Genomic DNA, 16,729 nt, shown 5'->3' on the forward strand with positions numbered 1-16,729 from the left:
ACAATTCTGCTTTTTCCCTAATGGTCTTTCTCTCCCAGAGAAAGATTTCTGCTTGTTGAAATTTTACCTTATCCTTCAGTGTGCAGATCAAATAATGATTTTTTTTGTGTGTGTGAATCATTTTTGATCTCTGATATGACTCCCCAGAAGTTTTGATTTCTCTTGACAACTGCACCCCTAAATTCCACTCCATCCCCTTCATTTTGCTTCATGTTACAGTTTCACTATTACTGTGTTTATTCTTACTTCTCTTCTTAACTTTTCTTGGTGGCTTGATCATAATTAGGCCTCAATAAAAAATTGCTGAATAAACAGTACAAACGAAATAGAAGCATTGTAACCTGAGAAGCCTATGTCTCAGTCATCTTTGTATTTCACTCAGTGTTTTGTATGGAGTGAACATAAATGTTTGTTGAATTGAATTAGTTGAAGGAGCCTTTTCAGATACATTGTGTTAATGAGGTAGAAATAATTGATGATATTTTGAATATATTACTAAGTTAGAAGACAGTGAAATCCAAAATGAAGAAACTTGGTCTTGGAAGACCTGGAATGAGGAATAGGAGTGTAAGGGGGAAGAGGAAGGTGAATTAACCATTGTAGACAAGTGATGACTTTGTTGAAGTTTTCAGTTAGCCAGTACCTAAACTGCCCAGAAAACAAACAGTTTAATTTTTTTTTTCTTTTTTGCTCTACATTCATAAGGGGTATGTGAATGACATTAAAATATTCACCTCAGGAACTTTTTTATCAATAGATAAATTTCAGAACAAATTGTGGGACCAGTTAGTACCCAGTCTGTACCATGCTTCAAATCTTATTCATCTGCAAATAGTTTTAAAGCACAATTCATCAATTAATATTTCCTAATGACATGTCAGTAAAAGTTAAATTGTTTTTAGTATGTTGTAAGAAGGAAATATCTAATATTTTAGGGAGAGTTATATTTAAAAGTTAAAATGACATGCTTTTGCTTAATCTTAAATTGTGTGGTATATAAAATATACTTATTTGGAGCATCTTATTCCTTGAAAATAGATAACCAAGACATAACTCTGTGTGTGTGTGTGTGTGTGTGTGTGTGTTAGTATTTGTGTATATACATAATCCATCCATCCATATCAATATGGTACAAATTTTACCATTAGTTCTGTAAGGAGAGTGTTATCAGCAGTTATTCATAGCTGTAATTTGTCATTATTATTACATAGCAATCCTTTATTCTATGTCACTTTCTGATACTTTCCTCTTTGTCTTGAAGAGGGCAGATTTCAGTGAGGATTGGAGAAACTTGTAGAACATTTTGGTTTTAGTGAATTGCTTAAGAAAGATAAAATATATAGTTGTTTAGGTGTCTTAGTGCTTTTCAGACTCATTAAATGTGCAGCCATGTGCTTCATTTGAAGAAATTGCCAAAGACAATCTATCAAAGTTGATTTTTTTTTCCTTCCAAGTTTTCAATTGCTAAAAGATAACTTTCAACTTTTCCCTAGATCCCCATAATTTGTTGATTTTGTTTTTATTTTTCTTCTGTTAACATTAATTGTCTTTCCCCTATTCTTGCATTTAAGAAATTTAGTTTAACTTTATATTTTTGTAAGATAAGAAATTTACGTTTTTAAATAAATCAGTGTTGAAAAATGTATTGGCTCTTAATAATGAAAAAAAAATAAACACTGAATATGTTCAAAACCCACTACTTAATCTAACTACAAAAATACAAATTTTACTAGTCAGTTACACTTTTTGTTCCCACAACATCTTTACCAAAATAGTATATACTTCAGTAATAAAGTTTCTTTTAAAGTATGTGTGAGCTATTGATTTTTATAAGCAAGAAAAAAATTAGAAAATGAAAAACAAATTAGAGTTTTAGAATTCAAATGTAGAATTTAGAATAGTTAAAGAAGTAACTATTAGATTTTTTTTTAATCCTTTAACATCAAGGTTGTTTCTATTTTCACAATATTTGGTTGAAAATTTTCTTGTTGGTAATGGCATACTTTATGTACCTCATAAAAGCATGTTAATAACATGATTACCACTAGTATTAATAACTGTGGAACAACAAATAATACTGCAATATAATGTTTTGTGCTTATAGAATGCATACATTACTTTATTTGATTTTCATATTAACCCAGTGAGATGCATAATGCATAATTAAATGCAATTTATTTCTCAAGTGAGGAAACTGAGACTTAGTGAAATGAGACTTGACCAAAGTCACATAGTAGTAAGATATACAGTGCAGGCTCAAACTTATAAACCATTTATAAGTAAAAACATTTATAAGTAAAAATTAAGTGCTCTTTCCTCACACCATGCTTCTTTAATAGAAAGCTTGGTGCAACTTCTTAAGAAAGACAATTGATGGAAGAAGGTTTCAGAGAAGTGTTTTGAAAATATTAGCTTGTTAATATTGCAATGTGAATAGACTACCAATTAGACTGCCCTGATATATTTTAACATCACAAAGTACTAAAGTATTTAAAATAATCATAATTATATTTTTTATCTTAGTTTCCAATTTTACATTAAAATTTCAAATGTCATGTTATCAATTTTTGACATTGATATATTCTAGCATTTATAAGAAGAAACTTTTTTGATCTAAAGGAAAACGTCTACCTATAGAGCTACAAAAGGCTTTTGTTTTTTTCTTATTCCATAAATAACTAAACTAAACTATACTAAAAAGTAGTATGTCTCGTATTGAGAGTAAGCATATTTTAAAAATTTTAAATATTTAACATGTCTATATATATATATGAAATATTAGTTTGGGGTTTCTAGTATTTTGATATGTTTGTATTACAGTAAGAAATGGCTTTTTTTTTTTTAATCTCTGTATTCTTTTTTTTTTTTTTTGGCTATTCTATTCTGAATTTGGAATAATTCTTTTCCTCCCCACATGGTTGTAATAGTGGGAATTTTTGTAATTCTGAAGTCAGATGTTATTTTATGAGATTATCTCAAAATCTGTTTTGAGTTCTATAATTTAAAATACACGTATTATAATTTTAAGTATAAATTGCATAATTTTATTTATATATGAATAAATTATAAATAACTCACTTTTTTCCATTTTCTTTTTAGAATCAAAGAATTCCATCTGATATGGTCTTTCTCAGGACTTCAGAAAAAACAGGTATTATAAGAGGATTTGGTTTAATTAATTAGTTTTTAAAAAGTCTTTCTAAAAGTTTAATTTTTACTTTTCAAAGCAAAAATCCTATAATAGTTTTTTTTTTTTTAATCTCTTCTTTCTGAGCCATTTTATAAAAGAGAATGAGATGGCTTATCTTCTCCTTCATCTGTCCTGCCTCTACCCGTATGTATTGTATTCTGATTTTTGGTGGCTTCTAAAACTTAAAATGATAAAGATATGGTACTGTTGAAAATATTCAAAGAAAAGAGTACTACAGATTCTCAAGGTATTCCAGCAGCATCCTTGGGCAAAATAAATATGGTGACTATTCTGAAGAAGAGACAGTTACACTTTGGGATATGTGTATTCATTCTAGTACATTTGCATAAAGAATTTATGATTTTACTTCTGTTACACTGTGAAGGGAATTTGGATTTATGTTGTCAATATAACAATTCTAATAAAATTAATGTATTTCATTGCATCTGTAAGTAGAATATACTTAACAGAATGACATAATTGAATCTTTCATTAAAGATTGAAAATGTATATCACTCAAAATCACTGCAATCATTTTATGGTAAGTGTAGTCATTAAGTCAGTACTGTGTGCCAGACATTGTGCTAAGGATTGGGAATATAAGGCAAGGCAAAAGATAGTTCTTGCTTTTGAAGAGCTAGAAATCTAATGGGAGAGAAAGGTTGTAAACAAATAGGTAAAAACAAGTTACATATAGTAAGAATAAATAATCAGTAAAGGAAAAGAACTAGAATTTAAAAAGGGATTGGGAAAGGCTTCTGTGGGATTTTAGTTGGGCCTTGAAAGAAATCCGAAGGTAAAGATGAGAAAGAGAACATTCCAGAAATAGAGAGAGAATAAGAACCAAGAAATGAAGTGTTTTCTTTGTTAACAACAAAGAATTGGAGAGATGTTGGAAGAGGGAGGGTAGAAGAGGATAGTGTAAGCTATAAGAAAGGAAGGGAATGGGGAAAATATTTTGTGAAGAACTTTGAACTTCAACAGAGAATTTTGTATTTGCTCCTGGAGATGATAGAAGCCACTAGAGTTTATTGATCAAGGAGAGCAACATGGTCATGTCCTTGATTTAGGAAAATCATTTTGACAGATGAATAGAAAATAAATTGTATTGGGAAGAGATTTGTGGCAGGCAGACCAATCAGCAGGCTATCATAGTAATTTTGGCATGAGATGATGAAGGCATCACCCGGAGTAGCAGAATCAGAGGAGAGAATTCTCGAGACATATTCAAGGGATGTTGCAAAGGTGAAATATACAGATCTAGGCAGCAGATTTGATAGAGAGGGTAAGAGATAGTGAGGTATTTGGATGATATCTAGATTGTGAGCCCAGAGAACTGGGAAGATGATGGTGATCTCAACAGTAATCAAGAACTTTGGATTGAAAAGGGAAATATTTAGGAGGAAAGGTAATGAGTTCAGTTTTGTATCTTATTGAGTTTCAGATTTTTACTGGACAATTAGTGGAAATGTAAGGATCAAGTGAGGATTTTTCTGGGATTGAGGAGAGACATGGACAGACTTATAAGCAATAAGGAAATAGAGTAGGAGAAATTGAGCATAAATGAAGGAATGGGGATAATAGTAGGTGTTATATGCTGAAAGAAATGAGATAGACTCAGGATCTGTGCAGGAAGTTGGGTTTTATATATACACTGAGTCCTGACAATACTCACAAAATTATTATTTTGATGAAGTCTTTTTAATGAGCCTTTATTTTGTTGATGTTTGTTTCTTGTTAGATGTACCTACAGGCTCTTTATGTTGGCAAAGAAGTGGAAATTTTGGGTATGCCTATCACTTGAGGAATGGCTAATAAATTGTGGTATATGATTATAATTCAGTACTATTATTTTATAAGAAATGATGAACAAGCAGATTTCAGCAAAACCTGGAAGGACCTGGAAGTGAGCAGAACCAGGAAAACATTATACATAGTAACAATAAATTCTTCTTAGCAAATCAGTGATCCAAGGCAATTCCAATAGACTTGCAATGGAAAATGCTGTCTACATCAAGATAAAGTACTATGAAGTCTGAATGCAAAATCAAATCATATGATTTTTTTAAAAAAAATTCTATTTATTAAAAGAAAAACAGAATAGAAATAAGAAAGATAGAAAAAGAGAACAAAACAAAACAGAACATTGTCATGTACCCAGCAGACCATCAGGAAGGATTCAGAATATATAACAATAAATTTCCAGTTCAAGAAAGAATATATAATAATAGAAGATAATATATCATGAGGGGCCATCTTTTCTTTGCTTTCTTGTAGATGGTTCTTTTGTTCTGTGTTCCATACTTTTTTTACTTTACTTTTCCCCCCTTCATTCTCTCCTCCTACCCCAAGCAATGCATACATACATTCATATTCACAGACCCACACATATAGGATCCCATACATATATGTATGCGAGTTGCTCTATCTGTGGCTACACATATACAAATATCTATATATGGCCACAGATAGAGCAACTTGTATACATATTTTGATAAACTCAGACATATACATGCATTAGCACATATATAAACATGGATCTAAAATAATATTAGTATGGTTGACATATAATGTAGATTTGTCTCTTGATTGAATCTTTAAGTTTGACTTTGTTTAAAATCAAAGATTATTAGCCCTACTTTTTTTTGCTAATAAATTCCACTCCTGAGCCTTGTTATATTATTTACATATATATATTTCTTCTTTCCTATCCCTGCTTAACTCTTTCACTTTGATTCTGTCCCTTAACTTGCCTTGCTACTATTTAACCTTCCATCAACCCATGGGCCCCTCCCTTGTATTCTTCCTCTATGCTTTGATTCCCCCTCCACTCATTGTTTCCCCTATATTTCTTTATAGATTTTGGAGGGTGGTTTAAATGGTACTGTTTAAGTAAAGCTCTTTTGTCTTACTTACTGGATACAATTTGGAGTCTCATTTTTAGTTCCTAAGTGTAGTGCTATAAAAATGAAGTGTAATTGTCTTAGTAAATTAAAAAGTATCTGCCAATTACTACTAGAAAATTTTAAGTGATGACACAAATTCTGACCCTTGGGAAACAAATGTGTTTTCTCCTAAGTGGGCAATTTAAAATGTCATAGTCTAGAAAAGAAGACAAAACCAAGAACCTGTTGTATGCTTTTCTGATTTTTACAATGTTTCACTACATGTAGTAAACCTTAAAAAATAACAACTGCATATAAAGAAAATGATTTGGTGAGTGTCATGGTGAATAACCACAGATGTAATTACTGTAGCTATTAAGATGCAGTTTTCCTTATCTTTCACAAAGAATGAATTAGAGGAGATGTATCAATTGTATTATTCCTGTGCTTTGATACAGAATTACAGTATCATTCATGCCTGAATTTTACTAAATTATTAAGGAAAAAAACATGTAAAATATATGCATTAGTTTTAATAAAAATAAGAACTAAGATACTTTTCTTAGATTCAGTTCTAGTATGCAAATATTAAGGTACAAATTGGTATGGTATTTATGATCCTAGGACTAAAAGTAGGAAACCTGGGTGCTACTTATTACTCAAGTCATTTAAAGTCAGCAAACATTTATTAAACTCTTAGTTTGTAGTATTATTTCTTTAAGTAATCAGCTGTGTGAGTTGTCACGTATATTTTTTCCCTCATCTTTCAAATGAAGGTGATGATTTATTAATAGTAAATATTTTGTACCTATCATATCACAGATGATGCATACAGATATATTTCATATAAGAATTAAGTTTCAAGAAAATATTTAAAAGGAAGTCAATTTGATATGTTTTTCTTATGTAAATCTTCCTTAATTTTTCCCCCTCTGAGGAAATTTACAATTTAGCAATATATTGCTTTCCTATCACCTTCCATGATTATCCCATACTTCAAACATTAAGACTTATGATGTAGGACTCTGATTTCTATTGTAGAAGTCTGTTTCTCCAGTATATGGTTTTTTACATAAGAGTTCTATTTTTCTTTTCTTCTTCTAGTTCATCATATTGATGATGTTTTAAATGTAAAATTTTTATTTATGAAATTTATTAGTATTTGTACTTAAAACAAGAAGAACTGTACATTATTGTAAAAAAAAATTTCATAGTAGCAGTTCTCAAAATAATAATAGTTTGTTTCTTAGGGGATTCTGTCATGGTAGAAAGGATGATCCTGTTGACAATTTTTTGATTATCTGCTTAACTGTATATAAAAAGATCTGTCATTCACAAGCTACTCACTAAGTACATAAATTTTTGTCTGGGGAAATCCATGAAACTTCCTGGTTATTTCAACTTTCATCTTTAAGTCTTTACCATTATCTTTTACATATTGCTTCCCTCTTTTCCTTCTTTCTTCTCTCTCATTTTCCCCTCCTTCCTTCCTTTTTCTATCATCTCATCTACATGCAAGTCTTTCTCAATGTCTTTTAGTTTGGATGCCTTCTTTTTTATAATTATTTCCTGTTTATCATGTATATAGCTTGTTTGTATATATTTTTGCTTATTTTCTCCTCCATAAGATTATGTGCTCCTGTAGGACAGAGGTTGCTATCATTTTACTTTTTTTTTATATTCCTAGAACTTGGCACATAGATAGGTATTTAATAAATGCTTATTGACTGACTGCTGATTGACATATTGTCTCCCTGTGTTAGAATATAAAATTCTTGAAACTAGGGACTGTTTTTGCCCTTTTTTGGAGGGGATGGGATGGTTGTTCCTGGTTTCTGGTACATATTAAGAACTAGCTAGTTTGTGGAATGATGAAATTTTAAAGCAAAAGTAGGAAATTCAATGTTATGTATTCAATATGTATTTCCCTTACATATTGGTAATGGTGACCTAGTGCTATAGAACAAACACAAAAAATTCTGAAATGATGCTGACTAGGTCCATTACTAGCTTTAGTTACATAATCTCAACTGGGCTCCCATTGTGACAAGATGATCTTTTTTTTAACCTTCCTAATCAATTTATTATTCTAAGCTTCTTTATTCCTCAGATGTCCCATGGCTTCTCTTACTTGTTCCCTCTCAGCTGAGAATGTTGCTTTATATTTCAATGAAAAAAATCGAGACCATTTGCCCAAAGCTTCCTTTTCTTCCATCTTCCTCATTTCACATCATTCAGATGTCTTCCTCCACTAGCTTCTCTTTCCACCTGTCTCCAGTGAAGATGTCCTTTTGCCTTGCAAATTCTTTTTGTTTATAATTCTCTTGCATAATTCTCATTTCTTCCCTTAAATTTTTTTTCTACTTCTCTTACTTGATTAAAATTATTTTTTAGTTCTTCCAAGTCGACTTTTTGGACCTGAGGCCAATATGTATTCTTCTTTGAGGCTTTACGTATAGGCATTTTGATAATGTTGTCCTCTTATAAGTTTGTGTTTTTGTCTTTTCTGTAGTCATAGTAGTTTTCTATGTTCAGGACTCCTTTTTGGTTTTTGATTTTCTTTAAAGTTGGACTTTGCTCTTGAGGAATAGGGGCACTGTCCTGAGCTTCTTGCACTGGGAGCCAGAGACCTGGTTACTGACCTTTTTCGTTTGAGTTTTTGCACCTGGTGTTTTGTCTGTTGTGCTGGTATGGCTTGGCGTAGTTGTGCCTGTTGTATCCCCTTTTATCCAAGTGAGACAGATCATTCCTGAAGTCCTGCTAAGTTATCTTGGATTGAAAAATTGTTTCACTACATCATTTCTCCTCTCCTCTCCTCTCCCTCTCCTCTCCTCTTCTTTTTTCTGGAAAAGAATTTCCAGAATTCTTTTAGAGGCTTGATTCAATATTGTTTCTGAGGGAAATTGGAGAGAAAGCTCAGTTAAGGTCCAATCTTTTGTTCTCCATCTTCCTGGATTAAGATATGAAATTTTTGAATTGACCTTGATACAAATGCGGAATTTTGAAATAGAGTGAGCTTAAGGAGGAGGAGATCATGGGTTCTTTTTCATTCATATTGATAGGATTCCTGTGTGATATGAACTTAAAAATATCTAATAGGTAATTGATAAGGTAAAGCCAGTTATCAGGGGAGAGAAATTTATTGAGGGGGGAAATGTGTTATTCTAGAAGTTATCTACAGAAATAGTAATTGAACTAAAATGAGTTGATAAGATCATTAATAGACTTTAGAGAGAGAAAAGGGACTAAGAAAGACATACATTTGCATATTTTGGTGGATGTGAGATAAAATATTCCTATACTTAGTAGAATTTCTCAATGGAGAGAGATGAAAAAATGACTTGTTAATGATGTATGAATTTTTTCTGAGTCAGTTCTCTGTGTTTAGCAAGACCACTAGTTTGTTATAGCAAACATAAAAATCAGCAATAAATTAGAAGGAAAGAAAATGTGAGGACCACCTAGCCCCAGACCATTTAATAAACTATTGTTGCTTTTGAATTTGGAGATGGATAAAGAATTAGAATGTTGAAGTGGCTATCACCATTTTCTGTGTATTTGCCAAAACTATGACAAAATAACAAAAATAATAAATAATCTTTTTGCCAATCACTGAAAAAGAATTGCAGCCAAAGAAAAGAATAAAAACAGGATTACCTTAAAAATTAGCAAGATTCAAGTAGAGCAAAGCAGATTTCTGGCAAACTTGGAAAGAGGCCTTTTCTTCTATCCATCTTCTCAACTTCTTGTCATGTATTCTCTCACCAAGTCTCAGTCAGTTAAGAGGTAGTTCTTTTGTACCTGATACTATATTAATTGCTGGCCATGCAAATAAAAGGAAAAGCAATTCCTTCTCTTAAGGAGCTTAAATATTAATGGGAAGATAACACATAAAAAAGGAAATAAAAAGTTGATGTGTGGAGAAGGAGAGGGAGATATTTGTGCATTATGACAAAGTATGGAGAATCAGAAACCAGAAGAATAATTCAGGATGACTCATCTAAATGCTTCCTCAAAATAAAAATTCTAAGAGAAAATCACCAATGCCACAAAAATGTGGACAGTAGAAGAATATTTCAAGATGAGTGACCTGAGACATAAATCTTCAGAGCACAAAGAGAGTTCAGACAAGATGTGATATCATCTCATATGATTTAACTCATACAGCTGCTGACTTCAAAGAACTAAAGTTCTGAAAGGATATCATATAGACACATTGATAATGTAATAAATTGTTTAAAGAAGGTATTTAGATGATGACTGATCTGAATCTTAAAGAAAATGGGAAAGCGAGAATAATTGTATTTTTTCATTTCTCCTCAAATCTCCTATGGCCCTCTCTATATTCATGCCTCTCAGCTGAAAACCTTGGGTCATAATTCTAATATAAAGGTCACACATCAAGATTTTTCTCTTATTTTTTCTTCTTCTGATGTCATTCGTGACTTCTGCCATTATTTTCTCTTCTCTCTTATCTCGCAAGGTTACCCTTTTCCTTGCCAGAGACAACTCCTTATATACACAAGTGATCCAAATCCATCTTGCCTCATTTGACATATTGTCCCTTCTAATATGTCTATCCTTCTTTTAACTGTTTGCTTTTATACTGCCTAGGCACATGCTGTAGGATTCCCCATTCTCTAAAAACTATCACTAGGAATAGATTAATTCCTAATAGTTGTTGCCCCATATCTTTCCTCCCCTTTGCAGCTAAACTGCTTAAGAAGGTTGTGTGTAACAGGTTCCTCCACTTCTTTATACATTCTGGTTTCCAGCCTCATCATTTAACTGAAACTGCTTTCTCTAGAATACCAACTCTTTTTTAATTGCCAAATCTAATGGCGTTTTCTTAGTCTTCACCTGATTTGACTTCTCTTAGACTTTTGAGATAGCTGATTACTTTCTTCACCTGATAGTCTTTTCTCTCTAGGTTTTTATAATATTCTCCTCTTATCTGTTGCCTTGCTCCTTCTCATTATTCTGTTAGGTATTCCTCAAGGTCTCTACTAGAATCTCTTTTCCTTCTATATTAAATTGTTGATCTGATCAGCTCACATGGATTCAATTATCCTCTTTATGCTAACAATTCTCAAATCAAATCTGGCAGCAGTCTTTCTTATGACCTCCAGTCTTGCATCCTTTGGACATCTCAAACTGGATATTTCATATAGACATCTTTTTTTATTATTTTTTTTTATTATAACTTTTTATTGACAGAGCCCATGCCTGGGTAACTTTTTTTTACAACATCATCCCTTGCACTCACTTCTGTTCCGACTTCTCCCCTCCCTCCCTTCATCCCCTGCCCCAGATGGCAAGCAGTCCTATACAAGTTAAATATGCCATATAGACATCTTAAAATCATTATCATGTCCATAATTGAACCATTATCTTTTCACTAAAACTTTCCCTTCTTCCTAACTTCTCTTATTACTGTTAAGGATACCACTATCCTTACAATCCCCTAAGATCACAAGCTAATTGTCATCCTTGATTCCTCACTATACCTCATATCGTAGCCAACACCTATTATATTTACTTTTGTGACATTTTTCAATGTTATGTTCTCTTCTTTCCTCTGATAATGCCATACCCTCGTGGAGACCATCATCGCCTCATGTCCAGACTATGCAATAGCTTGCTTGTTGGCCTACCTTCACAAGTCTCTCCCTGCATCAGTCCATCTTTTATTCAAATTTTAAAGTGATTTTCCTAAGTGCAGATCTGACCTCCTTGCTTATCAGGGGAATCTTGAGTCTAGACCCAGAGCCTTGCAAGTTGCACGTTGTCTCATCTCTATCATACTGAGAGGCATTAGCATTTTTCTGGGGAGTGAATGTGCTTTCTGTTTGTCCAGAAATTGCTGCCTGATCGTTTGTAACAGGTGTCAGTGTAGATTCTCATTAGATTTCTTGATCATTATTTTGCCTATTACCAATTTCAGAGTTTTACTAAGGGAAGATATGTGGGATTTGGAAGTTGGCTTCCCATTCTACTAGACATCTTGGTGGGAAGACCACATTACAATATTGTCATTTTTTAATAGGCTTAATACTTTCACTGTGCTACAGTTGTCATTTTTCCTTCAAACATTGTTGTGAACTCTGCCTTATAATTAATTTACCTTCTTTCTGTAATTTAACTCTTACTTCTATTTAATAAAACTTTGTCTTTATGCAGTTCTATAGCCTTCACTTTATCAAACTCTTTAAGAGTCTCTCCCATTTCTCAGCTTCATGTCCTTTAAAAAAAAAAAAACTAGTAAACTAGTAAGTAAAGGGAATACTGTTGGTATATTTATATCTTTGCAAAGGTTTTGGTAATAAATTAAGTCCAATGATTTGGATAAAGGCTGCTTTAATAAGAGTTTATCTTCCAGGAATAAAAAGGTGATGGTCTCACTGTACTTTACCTTATTTGGAACTTTTTTTTTTTCATTTTTTTCATTTCTATATTTTATCATTCAAGAACTCCATAGATAAGCAAGAGTACCAAATGAGAGTTACCAGGATGATGGATGACTTAAAGTTCAGGATAAATGTAGGAGTGGTTGACAGATAAAATGTATTCATGTGTTAAAAGGGATTTAATGTGAAAAAGTGATGAAAAGAGCTCTAAGAATATTAATCTTAGTGCAGTTTATATTTAATGTTGGGTTGAAATGGGATACTTCACAGTCATTGAGCTAACAACAAAAGGAGATTGACTTTCTCTAACACATAAGGGATTATGCAACAAAGACAATAACATTTAGAACTCTTTGAAGTTGTATCTGGTCATCCAGGCAAGGATGTGATGGTGAAGGACTTGGTGACTCACATGGTCTTCAAAAATTTATCAAATTCAAGGCATGTGTATTTCACTTGGCTAGGACTCTCTATGTTCCTGGATGACAAAGACTCAATGGGACCAAACCCAATTAGATATCAGGGTTAGCTTTCTTTTTCCTGGAAACTAGCTAATCCATAACACAGAAGAGAAGGATGAGGAATCTAGTCCTACCCACTATTGGGAATTAAGCATTAAGAAAAGTATCAGTTTCCAGGAGCAGTTTTATCTTTTAGGGAAAGCTAATTTCAACCACAGAAAGGCAAAGGAGAAACTTGGTTCTATCTCAGATTGGGAGAAGGAGTAAATTCTGGTTAATATTAGCCCTATCACAAAGAAAGATTAGACAATCTGTTCAATATCAGAAGTCAGACCAAAACTAAGTAATGGGTAGAATCTGCCAGGTTTGATGCTTGGAAAAATTTCTTAATTATTAGAACTGTCCAAAAAGAGGAGGGCTTGCCTGAGGAGGTGGTAGCTTCCTCTCTTTTGAAAGTCTCAAAGCAAAGGCTGGATAATTCTTTGTCAGGTATATTAAAATGATGATTCCTTTGTGTGTGCATTGCATTAGATTAAAGCTTCTTACACTTTTCCCACTCGCACCCCCTTTTTGCCTAAGAAACTTTTACATAACTCCAGGTTTATACTTATATAAAATAGGTATGCAAAGCAAACATTTTACTGATAATCATAATTTTGTAACTTCTATATTCAGTTGTGAGACTCCATTTTAGGTTGCAACCCACGATTTAAGAAGCTGGATATTAGACCTCAGGTCTCGAGACCTCCAAGTCTTAAATTCTGTTTTCCCTTGTATCAGTAATTTATAGATTAATATTTAATTTGAGAATTTATATGATTTAATATATTATTTGGTATATAGTACCTATACCTTAAGCTTCAAAAATCTTTCTTTAAATTTAATCTACATAAAAGAAAAATTCATTTTCATTCCAGATATATTCTTCACTTTTAAAGAAGTATTCAAATAGGGTTAGATTTTATATTTCATGTTAAATATTTTGTACAAAATTTTACATTTACTACCACTTCACTAATTATCATAATTTAATTGCCATTCTATTTTCTAAATTTTAAAAGACAGATTATTTGGGGCTTTATGTAACAAAAGAATATTTAACATGAATTTGTTGATTAAGTTAATTAGAAACAATGCAATTTTTTTTAAAAAAAAGTTTTTCTTAATTCTTTAGAACTTTTTATCCTTGTGTACAATTGTGTATCCTTCCAGTTCTTTGAAATAGGCATCCCTACGACTTGGTATATCATCTATAATAGGTGCTGACTAATCTTTGAATTTAAAGAAGAAATGCTACTAAATGTTCTACAAAGTAAAATATACTGAAGAATTTAAATATCTTTCAATTAAAAAGTTATTAACTAGTCATATGCCTAAGAAAGAGAATAACACATAAACTGTACTACTAACTAAATAATTGAAATAGAGACTTTTTCTGTTACTTAAATTCCCCTAATTTTACAGAAGGAGAAAGTTCAAAGGGTTGAAGTTGATATGAACTCACTGATCTAGTTCCACTTGAATCCAAATCCTTTCCTTTCCAGCTCTGTGCATTTGTTATATTACTGTATTCTATGGTTTACAAAACCCAAAGTACACAATAGAACATCATCATTAGCACATCATAATTTTAAATGAATGAGAAATCTTTATTTCATTTTTAACGTCAATAACATAAACTATTTTAAAATAATATCAAAATACAAGGAAGACATTTCTGCCCCCTTTTTGCCCTTTGATTCTTATTTGTCTTGTATTTCTTAATATATGTTAAAGGCAAAATTACTTCTACTGTTTTGCTTTATGATCTCATTCATAACTTCTGGCTTTTTCAGTTTCCTTTTTTTTTTTTTCCACAATTTTATTTGAAACTGGTTAAACAAAAATTAGAAATCATTCAATGGCTACTTTTTACATTTTTGTGATGGACCAAGGAATTTTCAGATATCAAATTTGAAGGATAGAATAATTACTGTGAGAGAATACTTGCTTTAGAAATTAAATTTCCTTAAATTTTTCCCCTTAGTGACCTACTTTTTTTTTATATACTCTGTGCTTAATGAAAAATTAAAATAAGAATTAGTGTATCTTTTGGTTTTTTTTTTTTACATATTCACAGAGTTCTGTCACTACCATAATTAAGTAAAAAATTAATAGAATGAATATTACTAAAAAGTTCTGTAGTTTAATTAGCTGTCATTTTAACTAATGTCCTAAATATATTCACTTTGATCAAGTTTGGTTTAAAACTGCTATATTCTTTTTAACATAGAATTTTGAGTTCAGTGGTATCAGATTGACCGTGCATGAATACATGGTATCCTACTGAACCATCAGCTGATTGTTTAGAATGTAAATGAATCTGTTGATGTGTGTGATGGCTTAAATTCCAGCTAATCAATTGCTTCATCAGTCTCTTAATTCAGATCAGATATCTCCTGAACACACAGTTCTTTAAGCATTATTAAAAGAATGCTTTAAAGCTAATTTCCATCAATCTCTTATAAATGTCAATGTGTTTTTTCAATTGTGTAGCAGAGAGAATATTTTATAGTTTAAATGTTTGGGATATGTTATAGTTTTTTCCTCCATTAATAGCCTACATGGCTATTAAAACGCAACTTTATTTTACAGAGTGGTCAATGAAATTCTGTACCCAGATATGCCATCTCTCTATTACTGTTCATCTTGTCACCAGCTTAAAATTTTCATGTACACAGTCATTAAGTCATAAATGATTTAAAAATTGAGTTGATGATAAATGATCTGGTATTATATATACCAAGTCAGTGTCTATTTTTCTTTTGTTGGTTGTAGTCTTGAATTCCATCTCTTTTAGAGCTATTGGACTTGCAGACCACAATCGGCAAGCTGCTAATATTACACAGTAATTTATAAGTTTATGACAGACTCATGCTCAGTTTCACAATGACTCATCAATTAATTCATCAGTACTTGACACAGACTTTTCTGTGTGACATATATACCAGTTGATCTTAATTTGATTGCCATTAAACCCATCCTTTCATGACAACTCTTGTCAATTATACAAATAAAATCAAGTATTCATAAGTAGCCTGTAATAGGATATAAGCAGACAGATTTAATAATTCAGCTTTACTGAGGCTTAACAGGCATTAGGTATAGCTAATGTTTGCTTTTGTAAAATAAATTATTGCCTGCAACTCTTCAAGTTGGACATAAGTTTATTTTGATCAAGTTGTGTAATATTTCTAGGAAAACTCGTTTCTTTCAGATATTATTTCATTACAACTACAATTATATCAAATTTCATTTTTTCTAAGAGTTTAAATGCTCTAAAATTATTTAATATGCAGTAATCAATTTCACATGGAAGCAGAAATCATATTTGATTTTTGAATTTTGGTCATTTTTTTTGAAAAATAAATTTCATTTAATTTTTATTTAATAAAATAAATAATTTATCAGAATTATTTTTTACTGTAATAGGATATAAGCAGACAGATTTAATAATTCAGCTTTACTGAGGCTTAACAGGCATTAGGTATAGCTAATGTTTGCTTTTGTAAAATAAATTATTGCCTGCAACTCTTCAAGTTGGACATAAGTTTATTTTGATCAAGTTGTGTAATATTTCTAGGAAAACTCGTTTCTTTCAGATATTATTTCATTACAACTACAATTATATCAAATTTCATTTTTTTTAAGAGTTTAAATGCTCTAAAATTATTTAATATGCAGTAATCAATTTCACATGGAAGCAGAAATCATATTTGATTTTAAAATTTTGGTCATTTTTTTTTG

General features: G+C 31.4%; 1 protein-coding gene across 7 annotated transcripts in view; it reads left to right on the forward strand.

Moving 5' to 3' along the window:
* ATP9B (ATPase phospholipid transporting 9B (putative)) overlaps window positions 1-16,729 on the forward strand; it is a 451,952-nt gene that overhangs the window by 150,091 nt on the left and 285,132 nt on the right. For all 7 annotated transcript variants that reach the window (XM_031946730.1, XM_031946732.1, XM_031946731.1 and 4 more), the window contains one exon: window positions 3,100-3,151. In XM_031946730.1, the coding sequence (XP_031802590.1) occupies window positions 3,100-3,151 (52 nt within the window). The remainder of the gene's footprint in view (window positions 1-3,099; window positions 3,152-16,729) is intronic.

This window comes from Sarcophilus harrisii, chromosome 1 (assembly GCF_902635505.1).
Source record: "Sarcophilus harrisii chromosome 1, mSarHar1.11, whole genome shotgun sequence".
Lineage (NCBI taxonomy): Eukaryota > Metazoa > Chordata > Mammalia > Dasyuromorphia > Dasyuridae > Sarcophilus > Sarcophilus harrisii.